The following is a 14,929-nucleotide window of genomic DNA, read 5'->3' on the forward strand; positions in this document are numbered from 1 at the left end:
ATGAAGGAGACGAGGAACTTACTTGAAGAAAGCGAAGAAGATATGAACGAGACGAGGAGGAGAGCAGTGAGCGAATCTTGAAGGCTTGGAAAATGTTAAGTGTCAAATGAGTGACCTCCTCACTCCTTATATAGGGAAAGAAGGCCAAAGGGTGTCATGATGGCCTAGGCAGCCTAGGAGACGCCATCATTGCCTACACCCCAAAGACGGCTCCCTCCACGAAAGGCTGCCACACGTCCCAAGGGTCTTGGGAACTCCAAAAGACGCCGTTTAATTCCATCCCTAAAAACGGCGCAGTAATGATTACAGCCTGTACAGCTGACACCTGTCAATCACGCTGGCAACTGACAACCAAAACGTTAAAAACCAAAGACAACTGGCAACCGACCTAAGCCCTCGAGGAGCCCATGATTTGGAACCGTTGCCCGTGCTCGGCTAAACCTCCTCGTTAAAGTCATCACCCTTATAAGGCTATTGACTTGGGGGGCTCCTGTTCTGGTCTGGGCCGAGCAGGCCCAACCCTTGTTGCCAGCCGAGCAGGCCCACTTCCCTTGGGCCCAATTACTGGACAACAGATAGGGGCTGCCCGTCGCGAAGACTCTGGCCGAGCAGGCCCAAACCTTTGGGCCCACTTACTGGATAACCGTCAAGGAGTTATCCACGCATGAAGACCACGCGTCACGCAGCGGGGGATTCGGTCAACCACCTCCGAACCCTACGCTATGATCATCCGGAACGTGAGTCTCCTGCTGACTCAGCCCTAGCATGGGACGTTCTGGCAGTTCCCTAGCACGTGGGCCTCCAGTTGGATTTGGCCCAATTAGGGAACCTTGGCCCAGCGCTGGGGGCTATAAATACCCTCTTTCACTAGAGGGTCAGGTATTCTATTCTTAACTCTAAACCTCATTCTCTGATAGCTACTGACTTAAGCATCGGAGAACCTTGCAGGTACCCCCCCCATCTTGCTCTTCAAGCCAGATATTGCGCCTTGACGATTCTCCTGATCAGGTACGATCACTAACTAAATTTCACAATTTCTTGAAGGGATTTAACTACGTTCTCCCTCTAAAACAATAAAAATTTAAGAGGTTTACATATATGCCTAATGCATACGACAATTTAAAAAATCAATTTAAGAGAGTTTTAAAATTATAGAAGAATAATACTTTCTCAAATATTCGTGATTTCACTACTCAACTACTAAACAATCTTTCTATTTTATTTTCTTTCCTTCATCAATCAAATAAGATGTATATATTAATTTGTTATAGTTTAACATTTTTAAGAATAGAATAATTTTTTTCTTTACCAAAGACTAAATTAAGCCTCACATCTTTTTTGAGATATTTAAAGTTTTTTTCACAATAAAAATAAATACTTAAAATTAGTAACTCATTGAAAAGTTTATAAAATTTAATATGTTTTATCCATTAACTTCAATCTTACATATGATGTTATAGCAAATAACTATATTTTTAATCGAATTATATATAGATCAAATTCAACTAAATTTAATTTCGAATGACCAATTTTTTTTCAAACCTTATGAAGCTAAACATCCTAGTCAAGACCCATCTTACTCTCACTTTGAAAAAGTGAGATATCTCGAATATAAAGAAAGAGTGTAATGTATTCTTCTATTTAATTAAACTATTTTATATTTATATTTAAAGAATTAAATTAAATATTTATTATGGTCAAAATTTAGTCTCAAGTTAAGTCTATATAAACAGACCTCCATACAAAATAATATTTTATATGTGCAAGATGGAGTTTCAAAGGATTATTAATGAGACAATGATATTTTTATTGGCTTTCTTCATCATTGCATCAGGTTTAAAATTTGTAGATTAATATAGTCAATATTATTTGCTTCCTCATCCTCATGTAATGTTTACTTAAAACATATTTATGCTATAGATCTTTTACCTTACACATACAAGATTGATCTTATATCCACATATAAGGTTTGAGTGTGCAGATATGTGCCTGAAATCGGAAGGCAGAGAACTTGATTGGCAACCAAAATGCCAATTTGACGGTGATTGTCGACAATGGTGTGATAAGTTTAAAGAGTAGGGACGATGTGTTAATAATTTGTGTTGGTGTGTTTTCAACATCATTGTAATAACATTGGGTTTTAAACCAACCAGATAAAAAACCCGTGTAATTTATGCTAGGAAAAATATATTTTTAGTTTTTTATTTTATATTTTTAAAATAAAAATAGTTGGATACGATTTAAACGTGATGTGATTTTTATAATAAATAAGAAAATTTTTTTTGACATGTGTAAGATAACTATAATGTTTGCAATATTTTTATATTGAGAAATAAAATATTTATTGAGTAAACATTTCTAATTATTTCTTTAAAGGATAAAATAATAAATATGGTTATTTATTGGATTTACTTTTCAAATAATATTTTAACAAATAAAACTTGAAATTCAAAGAGGTTGTAGAATTATATTGACTTATTAGACTTATATAATAGTTGTTTTTTATTAAGATTTTTTCAGTTTTGAATTTCAAAGAATTTTAATATTACCAGCATTTCTGTATGAATTTCAAATATTAAAATATATTTTTATATTTATTATATTTATTTATTTTATTATGATTTTAACAATTTTTCTTCATCTTTCTAATTTACTAGATTTCTCTTTTATCCTTTTTATTATTCTGGTTTTACTTATTCCAAATATTCTATTCCCATCATTACTTGTTAGCTATAGATTTAGAAATTAATTTTTGTTCTTATTTAGATTGTACAATATATAAATTTTTTTAAAAACTAAACTTTTTTTTTTTATGAATCCTATTATTTTCTAATGATGTTTGAGGAGATACATCATATTTTATCCACAACCCAATAGCATAAAATGAAACTTAATAGCTAATTATTTTATAAATACGTGCCATTAAATAAAAATATATATTTTTTTATAACATTTTATCTCATATATCAAACTATTAAATAGTTATTTTTTTTCTTCTTTTTTCATCAATTAAATAAAAATAAGAAAAATAAATATATTAAACTACTCTAATTTTATATTTATAAGAATTAAGAATTATTTTTTACTAAAAAACTAACTAAATTTCACAATTTTTTGAAGGGATTTAAATACGTTCTCCCTCTAAAACAATAAAAATTTAAGAGGTTTACATATATGCCTAATGCATACGACAATTTAAAAAATCAATTTAAGAGAGTTTTAAAATTATAGAAGAATAATACTTTCTCAAATATTCGTGATTTCACTACTCAACTACTAAACAATCTTTCTATTTTATTTTCTTTCCTTCATCAATCAAATAAGATGTATATATTAATTTGTTATAGTTTAACATTTTTAAGAATAGAATAATTTTTTTCTTTACCAAAGACTAAATTAAGCCTCACATCTTTTTTGAGATATTTAAAGTTTTTTTCACAATAAAAATAAATACTTAAAATTAGTAACTCATTGAAAAGTTTATAAAATTTAATACATTTTATCCATTAACTTCAATCTTACATATGATGTTATAGCAAATAACTATATTTTTAATCGAATTATATATAGATCAAATTCAACTAAATTTAATTTCGAATGACCAATTTTTTTTCAAACCTTATGAAGCTAAACATCCTAGTCAAGACCCATCTTACTCTCACTTTGAAAAAGTGAGATATCTCGAATATAAAGAAAGAGTGTAATGTATTCTTCTATTTAATTAAACTATTTTATATTTATATTTAAAGAATTAAATTAAATATTTATTATGGTCAAAATTTAGTCTCAAGTTAAGTCTATATAAACAGACCTCCATACAAAATAATATTTTATATGTGCAAGATGGAGTTTCAAAGGATTATTAATGAGACAATGATATTCTTATTGGCTTTATTCATCATTGCATCAGGTTTAAAATTTGTAGATTAATATAGTCAATATTATTTGCTTCCTCATCCTCATGTAATGTTTACTTAAAACATATTTATGCTATAGATCTTTTACCTTACACATACAAGATTGATCTTATATCCACATATAAGGTTTGAGTGTGCAGATATGTGCCTGAAATCGGAAGGCAGGGAACTTGATTGGCAACCAAAATGCCAATTTGACGGTGATTGTCGACAATGGTGTGATAAGTTTAAAGAGTAGGGACGATGTGTTATTAATTTGTGTTGGTGTGTTTTCAACATCATTTTAATAACATTGGGTTTTAAACCAACCAGGTAAAAAACCCGTGTAATTTATGCTAGGAAAAATATATTTTTAGTTTTTTATTTTATATTTTTAAAATAAAAATAGTTGGATACGATTTAAACGTGATGTGATTTTTATAATAAATAAGAAACTTTTTTTTGACATGTGTAAGATAACTATAATGTTTGCAATATTTTTATATTGAGAAATAAAATATTTATTGAGTAAACATTTCTAATTATTTCTTTAAAGGATAAAATAATAAATATGGTTATTTATTGGATTTACTTTTCAAATAATATTTTAACAAATAAAACTTGAAATTCAAAGAGGTTGTAGAATTATATTGACTTATTAGACTTATATAATAGTTGTTTTTTATTAAGATTTTTTCAGTTTTGAATTTCAAAGAATTCAAATATTACCAACATTTCTGTATGAATTTCAAATATTAAAATATATTTTTATATTTATTATATTTATTTATTTTATTATGATTTTAACAATTTTTCTTCATCTTTCTAATTTACTAGATTTCTCTTTTATCCTTTTTATTATTCTGGTTTTACTTATTCCAAATATTCTATTCCCATCATTACTTGTTAGCTATAGATTTAGAAATTAATTTTTGTTCTTATTTAGATTGTACAATATATAAATTTTTTTAAAAACTAAACTTTTTTTTTTTTATGAATCCTATTATTTTCTAATGATGTTTGAGGAGATACATCATATTTTATCCACAACCCAATAGCATAAAATGAAACTTAATAGCTAATTATTTTATAAATACGTGCCATTAAATAAAAATATATATATTTTTATAACATTTTATCTCATATATCAAACTATTAAATAGCTATTTTTTTCTTCTTTTTTCATCAATTAAATAAAAATAAGAAAATTAAATATATTAAACTACTCTAATTTTATATTTATAAGAATTAAGAATTATTTTTTACTAAAAAACTAACTAAATTTCACAATTTTTTGAAGGGATTTAAATACGTTCTCCCTCTAAAACAATAAAAATTTAAGAGGTTTACATATATGCCTAATGCATACGACAATTTAAAAAATCTATTTAAGAGAGTTTTAAAATTATAGAAGAATAATACTTTCTCAAATATTTGTGATTTCACTACTCAACTACTAAATAATCTTTCTATTTTATTTTCTTTCCTTCATCAATCAAATAAGATGTATATATTAATTTGTTATAGTTTAACATTTTTAAGAATAGAATAATTTTTTTCTTTACCAAAGACTAAATTAAGCCTCACATCTTTTTTGAGATATTTAAAGTTTTTTTCACAATAAAAATAAATACTTAAAATTAGTAACTCATTGAAAAGTTTATAAAATTTAATACATTTTATCCATTAACTTCAATCTTACATATGATGTTATAGCAAATAACTATATTTTTAATCGAATTATATATAGATCAAATTCAAATAAATTTACTTTCGAATGACCAAATTTTTTTTTCAAACCTTATGAAACTAAACATCCTAGTCAAGACCCATCTTACTCTCACTTTGAAAAAGTGAGATATGTCGAATATAAAGAAAGAGTGTAATGTATTTTTCTATTTAATTAAACTATGTTATATTTATATTTAAAGAATTAAATTAAATATTTTTATCATGGTCAAAATTTGGTCTCAAGTTAAGTCTATATAAACAGACCACCATAAAGAATAATATTTTATATGTGCAAGATGGAGTTTCAAAGGATTATTAATGAGACAATTATATTCTTATTGGCTTTCTTCATCATTGCATCAGGTTTAAAGTTTGTAGATTAATATAGTCAATATTATTTGCTTCCTCATCCTCATGTAATGTTTACTTAAAACATATTTATGCTATAGATCTTTTACCTTACACATACAAGATTGATCTTATATCCACATATAAGGTTTGAGTGTGCAGACATGTGCCTGAAATCGGAAGGTAGGGAACTTGATTGACAACCAAAATGCCAATTTAACGGTGATTGTCGACAATGGTGTGATAAGTTTAAAGAGTAAGGACGATGTGTTAATAATTTGTGTTGGTGTAATTTCGTACAACATCATTTTAATAACATTGGGTTTTAAACCAACCAGGTATAAAACCCGTGTAATTTATGCTAGAAAAAATATATTTTTAGTCTTTTATTTTATATTTTTAAAATAAAAATAGTTGGATACGATTTAAACGTGATGTGATTTTTATAATAAATAAGAAACTTTTTTTTGACATGTGTAAGATAACTATAATGTTTGCAATATTTTTATATTGAGAAATAAAATATTTATTGAGTAAACATTTCTAATTATTTCTTTAAAGGATAAAATAATAAATATGGTTATTTATTGGATTTACTTTTCAAATAATATTTTAACAAATAAAACTTGAAATTCAAAGAGGTTGTAGAATTATATTGACTTATTAGACTTATATAATAGTTGTTTTTTATTAAGATTTTTTCAGTTTTGAATTTCAAAGAATTCAAATATTAAAAAATATTTTTATATTTAATATATTTATTATGATTTTAACAAGTTTTCTTCATCTTTCTCATTTATTAGATTTCTCTTTTATCCTTTTTATTATTCTAGTTTTACTTATTCCAAATGTTGTATTCCCATCATTACCTGTTAGCTATAAATTTAGAAATTTATTTTTTTCTTATTTCGATAATACAATTTATAAAAGAAATTAAAACTTTTATTTTATGAATCCTATAATTTTCAAATAATGTTTGAGGAGATACATCAAATTTTATCCACAACCCAATTGCACAAAAATGAACTTAATAGCTAATTATTTTATCAAATATGTGCCATTAAATAAAAAAATTAATATATTTTTATAACATTTTATCTCATACACCAAATTATTAAATAATTATCTTTTTTTCTTCTTTTTCATCATTAAATAAAACTATGAAAAATATATATTTTAAACTGCTTTAATTTAATATTTTTAAGACTAAAAATTAATTTTTTCTCAAAAACTAAACTAAATTTCACAACTCTTTGAAGAGATTTAAATAAGTCTTCCCTCTAAAAATATAAAAAATTAAGAGACTTTTATATATATATATATATATATATATATATATATATATATATATATATATATATATATATATATATATATATATATATATATATATATATATATATATATATATATATAATTTAAGGGAGTTGTAAAATTATAGAAGAATACTTTTTCAAATATTTGTGATTTCATTACTCAACTACTAAATAATATTTCTATTTTGTTTTCTTTCCATCATCAATCAAATAAGATGTATAGATTAATTTGTTATAGTTTAATATTTTTTAAGAATATGGAGTAATAATTTTATTTTTTTTCACTATAAAATACATAAAATTAGTAACTCATCCGAAAGTTTATAAAATTTAATACAATTTATCCATTAACTTCAATCTTACATATGATGTTATAGCAAATAACAATATTTTTAATTTTCAAATAATGTTTGAGGAGATACATCAAATTTTATCCACAACCCAATTGCACAAAAATGAACTTAATAGCTAATTATTTTATCAAATATGTGCCATTAAATAAAAAAATTAATATATTTTTATAACATTTTATCTCATACACCAAATTATTAAATAATTATCTTTTTTTCTTCTTTTTTATCATTAAATAAAACTATGAAAAATATATATTTTAAACTGCTTTAATTTAATATTTTTAAGACTAAAAATTAATTTTTTCTCAAAAACTAAACTAAATTTCACAACTCTTTGAAGAGATTTAAATAAGTCTTCCCTCTAAAAATATAAAAAATTAAGAGACTTTTTTATATATATATATATATATATATATATATATATATATATATATATATATATATATATATATATATATATATATATATATATATATATATATATATATATATATATATATATATATATATATATATATATATATATATATATATATATATATATATATATATATATATATATATATATATATATATATCAATTTAAGGGAGTTGTAAAATTATAGAAGAATACTTTTTCAAATATTTGTGATTTCATTACTCAACTACTAAATAATATTTCTATTTTGTTTTCTTTCCATCATCAATCAAATAAGATGTATAGATTAATTTGTTATAGTTTAATATTTTTTAAGAATATGGAGTAATAATTTTATTTTTTTCACTATAAAATACATAAAATTAGTAACTCATCCGAAAGTTTATAAAATTTAATACAATTTATCCATTAACTTCAATCTTACATATGATTGTTATAGCAAATAACAATATTTTTAATCGAATTATATATAGATCAAATTCAACTATATTTACTTTCAAATGACCAATTTATTTCACTTTTTCAATGCTTATCAAGCTAAACATTCCAGTCAAGATCCACCTTACTCTCATTTTGAAAAAGTGAGATATCTCGAATATAACGAAAGAGTGTAAAATATTCTTCCGTTTAATTAAACTATTTTATATTTATATTTAAAGACCTCTCAAATTAAGTCTATATATACAGACCTCCATACAACATAATATGTTATATGTGCAAGATGGAGTTTCAAAAGATTATTAACCGTGACAATGATATTTTTATTGGCTTTCTTCATCATTGCATCAGGTTAGAAATTTGTAGATTAATAGAGTCAATTAGAAGCATACATAAATTCAATATCAAGTTAATATAATTGGTAATCATACAAAGAAAAAAAAAAATGCTTTGTGTGATTATGAATAACAATATGATAGAATCTCACATTTTCTATAAGCTTGGTCAATGTACATTTCTTTCTGACACCAAGAGCAGGGGCAACTGTGCTCCTTAATCCTTATCACATGTGGTATATTTCTTTCTTTCCTTTTATGACTAAAAATGTAATATTTAAAAGAAGAAAAAAAATTCTCTTCATGGTGTTTGATTCAGCTTATGGATACCCTCTCCTTCAAGTTTACTGCCAAGCAAGGTTTGAGCATGCTTAAAACATGAAAGATACTCATTCTTTATTTCAGGAGAATCACCAATGGACTTCTTGTGCACAACAAACTGCAAAACAAAAGAGCATTGATTGGAAAAACATCCAAGTCAATAAAAAATAAGCACACTCCCTGGAAAAAGTAGACTGAAAATAGTTTGTTCTTTCTTACCTCGTTGTAAGCAGCAATGCATTGTAGAAGTGCCTCTTTAGCCTTAAGGTTAATTTCTCCTTCCTACTTAGCAAAACAGAAATATGAATTAAGAAGAATTGCACTCATTTGGGTTGAAATCTAACTTATAAGTACAAAACCGACGTGTAAGGTGAAGAATGTCAGTCACTTATAAATTTGGTATTGTATGCTAGAATTTTACATTTAAATTTACCTATTTCCTATTCAATTAAGCTCTAAATCGAGTTAAGCTTTAATACTATATTAAAAATTTGAGTTCGGTCTAACTCTTATTTATAAAAAACGACTTGTAAAGTGAGAGATGTCTTGTACTAATAAACATTTCTCAAGCAATATCACACCTAAAGAGGGATTCTCAACAAAATCTAACCTGAATCTCCTGCAATTCTTGCTTAGCCAACTCCACCGATGATAGAGTGCTGAGTGATTGCAACTGCAAAATTACATGCCTACTTTAATAAACAAATCAACTTTTATTTACAAAAGAGAGTACGTATCATATCACAATTCTATTTTAATATGCGTAAGAGAAAGCTAGTAAATGGGAAATAAACCAACCAGTATGACAAGTGTTGCTTGGGCTTCCTTTCTAGAACGTTCAACCATACTGTTTTTCTTCGACCTGTCTTTTTGTTTCAATACCTTATCTAAACATTGACGCGCAATCCTGAGATAGGTAAAAGAGAAATACATGAAGAAAAGAATAATCGGCACTTAAAAAATATGAAAAAACATGATAATTTGATTTGTTCTATATATGTAAAATAGTTATGGAAGACTTAGGCGCGTCAAAGTAATAGATACCTTATGGAATTATGCAAATGATCCTTTGCGATATCAAGCTCAGCTTTAGCTTTAGAAACATCCAATTTTTTGTTTTGGTTGTAATCAAGCACTGCCACTCTAGCTAGATGAAGTTGGTTTGCACCAATCTGACCACGAGTGAAAAAAATTACGTTTTTAGAGGGATTTGAAATCTAAATAAAATGCTAAATACCAAAATCGTTATCAAGGAACAACAAACCTGAATATGATTACTTTGAAGTAAGGTTTTCCGGACATCAAGACATCTGCAAGAGAAACAGAGAAAGAGGATTTCATTTGCATAATGTCAAAGTTAAGTTCCCAAGTTTTGATGAACTAATAATATTAAGGTAACCTTTCAAGAAGCTCTTTCGACTGTTTTGTTTCGGAAGATGCTTGTAGTGTCAAGGCCAAGGATTCAGCTGCAATAACTGTGTCCAAAGAATTCCACCCCTGTATTACACAAATTGCATCGTGTTTTTAACGATAATAACAGGCTACGAAATATCTCTATTCCGGCAACATTTTCTTTCATTCATCAAGATTATCACAATTAATTCTGAATCAAAAGACAGAAGTTGGAACTCATCTGTCATTAAATAATGCATGCACATGCGCCAATATTAAAGAGGAAATTTGATTTGGAAGAGGAAGAGGAGAAGGAAGTTCACAAAAAGAACCTTTGACAATTCCATTATGTTGAGGATCTTTCTCTGGACCATCTCAGCTTCATCAAGACGATGTGATTTCAAATATAACTGAAAAAATTATAGCAATGGCTTAATATCGTTAAGATAGGACAGAAAAGTGGGAACACAACCCCTTTGAGGGGTGAACAATGCACAAATACATTTGATCATAAGCTGAAAATTTTTAATCAAACTACAAAGAACACGGGGGAGACCAAACTGGATAGAACTTGTTGGACTTTCCGCCTTAATTGCGGTCCGCCCCTAGTCGCCTTAATTGCGGCCTTTGGCTTGCCTTAATTGTAGCCTCCAACACCTTCATTGTGTTGGCTTTGAAGGGATGGATTTAGTCCCACATTGCTTATAGATATGGTCTGTGTTGTGTTTATAAGTGGGAGCAATTCTCACCTTACAAGCCGGTTTTATAGGGATGAGTTAGGCCCAACCCAAATTCTGAGAGATCTATTTTGCAATCAGTACAAGACCTGTGAGAGGATTAAAAAACGACCTGTGAGAGGAAACGAAGTCTTTTAATGCATACAAATGACTCCCCTTCAGCACTTTTCTGCACAGGTAAACAAAATGGCTTAAGAAAAAAAAAGTTCAAATTTTACCAAAAGCTACAGATGAGGGAATTGAAGGTAGATAACAATCTATCACGACCTCTAGCATGCTTATAGAGTCCTTAATAATGGTTTCAGCCTCCTTTTCTTTTCCTTGAAGATACAGCACCTGAACACAAATGTAGTAGCTTAAGGTCCAATTGAGCCAAAAAAAAAAAACGAGAAGCGTAGAAGAGAGAAGATTTCAAGGGAGTCACTAACAAGGAAATTACACACTGAGCAAAGAAATTACATAATCCCTTAAATCTTAGAATTCTGAATCACTACCAAGCTAACACGGAGCATTGCTTCACAATGCAAACCAAACAAATATAACTAAAGCAAACTTCTTTATTATAGTGTTTTTTCAGGCATGACCTTAATTCACACTTAGTTTTAGAGTGTAATTTGAATGGCCCAACAAATCTTAGATAGGCTCTGATACCTGATACCTCTTAGAATTTGGGGTGAGTCAACTCAACCAACAAAACTGGATTGTAAGGTGAGAGATGTCTCCCATTTATTAGCACATTTTTCATACAATATCTCATTCAATGTGAAGCTCTCAACAATACCCTTTGAAAATGAAAATAGAAAATAGAAAATAAACCAAACACACCATTTGTTTCATACCCTATATCACCATCTTAAAATCAAAATTTTTGGTCTCTAGAGAATATTAGACTGTTTTACCAAACAAGGCAAACAAATGTTGAAAAGATTATAGTGAAAGGACAGACAATTACCATGCCGATCTGATACATCGTATCTGAACATTCTGAATGGCCATATCCCAGAACACGCCTTTTTATCTGAATAAATAGACATTAAAATTAAGAAAGTGCATGGCCTCGATCATCAAACATTGAAATGATGTTAAGATATACTAATGAGTTATAAAGTGGTTACGATTACAATACTGAAGAAAATAATTGTCTCTTCACGAGCATAATAGGTCTATACCTTTAAAGCGCGCTGTTGAAAAACAAAATTAAAAAGAGAAGATGGTTAGTACAATAGAATGAATGCAAAGGAATAGACTAACAGCACTATAAAAATATGTTACTGTCACAAAAAATATAGCGTAAAGTTGTAGAGTAAATGGCCATAAATGTCCAACACAAACATAGGCACTTACAAGATCCCAAAGTGATGAAATTTGATTCTGCTAACATAATACAAAATATTTGTACAACAAAGTCTTTTCCGATTAGATGGGTTGTTAATTGTTATACGGATCAAACAACACCATAATATTTATGTCATAATGTAAATCGAAATCTTTCTTGATTGTTTGACTTATGGGTTTATCTTGATCGGACTCTACTGATTTTTGAACAATTATCTATCTCGTCTACTCTCCTTATTGATACTTTTAGTGGTCTTCTCCACATACTCAAACCTCCTGACACAAAATTCTATCATCTTTTCTACAATAAGTGCTACCCTAACTTTCTCCTGATACAATCACTCATAATTCTAACTTGTCTTGAGCAATCACTTGTCCATTGTAACATTCTTTGCTTTGCAACACTATTAATTACCATACTAATAAGTAATGACCGATGGCTTAATTACCATACTTATAATTAGAACTGATGAATAAAGTTATCCCCTATGTAATAGATTAAAAAAAGCATCACACACATCCGCTGACCAAGGTAGAACTGCCCAAGATTCAACAAATTACCTCATAGCTAACTTGAGCTTTATCCAACATCCGCTGTCCAAGGTAGAACTGCCCTAGGTTGTGAACAGCAACTGCAACCCTGCATGATCACAGTTAGCCATAGATTTAGATTCTATTTGATATATCTTCACAGAAAAAACACTGAAGAAAAAGGAAAAATCAATTTCATTTCTTCTTCAAGTGTAAGATTTTTCGCCCTATTAATCAACAAATGGGTAATGCCACATGCTAAGCAATAAAGTAGCCGAAGCATCATTTATAATGGTTTCACAGCATCTAAACCCTACCTTACATCATCAGGACCAAACGATTCTTCTAGGATCTTGATAGCTTCCAAATACAATGGTTCTGCTTTGTCAAATGCCTTCTTGACCCTGTACATCTCTGCCTGAAAATACAATAATAGAAATTTGAGTTGTGTAATAACAGATTCATTTATTTTCATAATTAACCTTAACAATAATTGCAAACTCCAAGAACTAGAATATTGTATAGTTCCAAACCAATTATGAAAGAAACAATTAACAAGTACAGATAAAACAACCAGATTGTTACACGCAGAAGCAACATGCGGATCTTGCTCGCCAAAACCTTCTTTAGCTTCTTGTATAGCAGCAAGGAAGAGTCTTTCAGCATCATCGAATTTTCCCTAGTAGAACGTAAAAAAATAGCACAACCAACAACAATTATAACATAACTGAAGAACGTTAAATCAACGCAACACGAAGAAACTGCTAACCTCTAGGAAAAGCTCTCTTCCTTTATCAGTAAAAACTCTCCATTTTGCTGTATGTATATTCGATGCTACAGAACCATCCTCAATTTTTTTCAATCCCCCCGCGCTATTATCATAAGATGTTTCGGACGTTACGTCCTCCGCAAACGCAACATTGGCACTAATTCCAAGTGTCACAACTACACCAAAATCAAAGTAGTCCATGTAAACTATTTGAGAGTATTGGATTACATAATGTAGAATAATCATAATGATCACAGAAATTAGAGAGATTGCATAATTAGATATTGTATTGAAAAACAGAAAGAACAAAAGCATACCTACATGTCCAGATATAACAATCCATAAACAAGGATCCCTAAGATTTGTTCTCCAATCATATGCACCAGTTTGATACCAGTGGGAAAGTCTTTTACCTGTAGAATGATATCAAATAATAGGAAAAAACTGTTTTAACAAGATAAAAAAAAACCTTTAAAAATGTGAAATTTTAAGTTCAAAAAGGTTGAATACACACAATTACAGAAAAACACAAAAGATAGTAAAAAGTAAGAATGGTACCGGAAAATGAGATGGGCAGTGGATTTTGGGCAACTATAGAGGCGGAGAAGGTGTGGGAAGGAGGAAAGCGAAGTTTTTTGAGCAATTTTGACATTGATATGCGCAGAGACATCTCTTCCGGTGAGGAACAACAGCGTTGGTTGGAGTAGAGTTTTTGTGTGGGTTTATGTTACTTTTAACATTTTCTTTATAAATTTTGGGATTTAGAGAATTTGGTATTTTTATTTAACCATAACCATTTTTACATTTTTAAGCTATCGTAATCATAATTAAAAATAAATCCAACCAATTAGACATTAATTTTTATAACTAATTGAATTTGGTTCATTAATTAAATCAGTTAAAAAACATAAACCTCTAAAATAAATAAATTGAAATTAAGTTATGTATATAATTTGACTCATTTAAATAATCAAAAAATTCGATTTAAATATATATATTTATTTTATAA

The 14,929-nt window shown here is 28.1% G+C and overlaps 1 protein-coding gene across 3 annotated transcripts; it reads right to left on the reverse strand.

The window, feature by feature from the left end:
* Positions 1 to 8,664: 8,664 nt before the first annotated feature.
* LOC131625490 (uncharacterized) lies at positions 8,665 to 14,658 on the reverse strand. Of its 3 annotated transcripts, none has more exons than XM_058896347.1 (18): positions 14,479 to 14,615; positions 14,242 to 14,333; positions 13,921 to 14,096; positions 13,723 to 13,830; positions 13,469 to 13,569; positions 13,182 to 13,260; positions 12,455 to 12,466; positions 12,238 to 12,303; positions 11,553 to 11,621; positions 11,398 to 11,454; positions 10,881 to 10,958; positions 10,556 to 10,653; positions 10,421 to 10,466; positions 10,201 to 10,328; positions 9,955 to 10,063; positions 9,767 to 9,829; positions 9,376 to 9,438; positions 8,665 to 9,274 (listed from the first exon to the last, which is right to left on the reverse strand). In XM_058896347.1, the coding sequence occupies exons 2-18, from the start codon at positions 14,261 to 14,263 to the stop codon at positions 9,137 to 9,139; spliced, it is 1,413 nt and encodes a 470-aa protein (XP_058752330.1). In that variant the 5' UTR covers positions 14,264 to 14,333; positions 14,479 to 14,615; the 3' UTR covers positions 8,665 to 9,136. The 3 variants fall into 3 exon arrangements, with proteins under 3 accessions (XP_058752330.1, XP_058752328.1, XP_058752329.1); XM_058896345.1 differs by having other exon boundaries at positions 8,791 to 9,274; positions 14,238 to 14,333; positions 14,479 to 14,658; XM_058896346.1 differs by having other exon boundaries at positions 8,792 to 9,274; positions 13,726 to 13,830; positions 14,238 to 14,333; positions 14,479 to 14,658.
* Between the last annotated feature and the right edge of the window lie 271 nt (positions 14,659 to 14,929).

Source organism: Vicia villosa, unplaced genomic scaffold (assembly GCF_029867415.1).
Source record: "Vicia villosa cultivar HV-30 ecotype Madison, WI unplaced genomic scaffold, Vvil1.0 ctg.000218F_1_1, whole genome shotgun sequence".
NCBI lineage: Eukaryota > Viridiplantae > Streptophyta > Magnoliopsida > Fabales > Fabaceae > Vicia > Vicia villosa.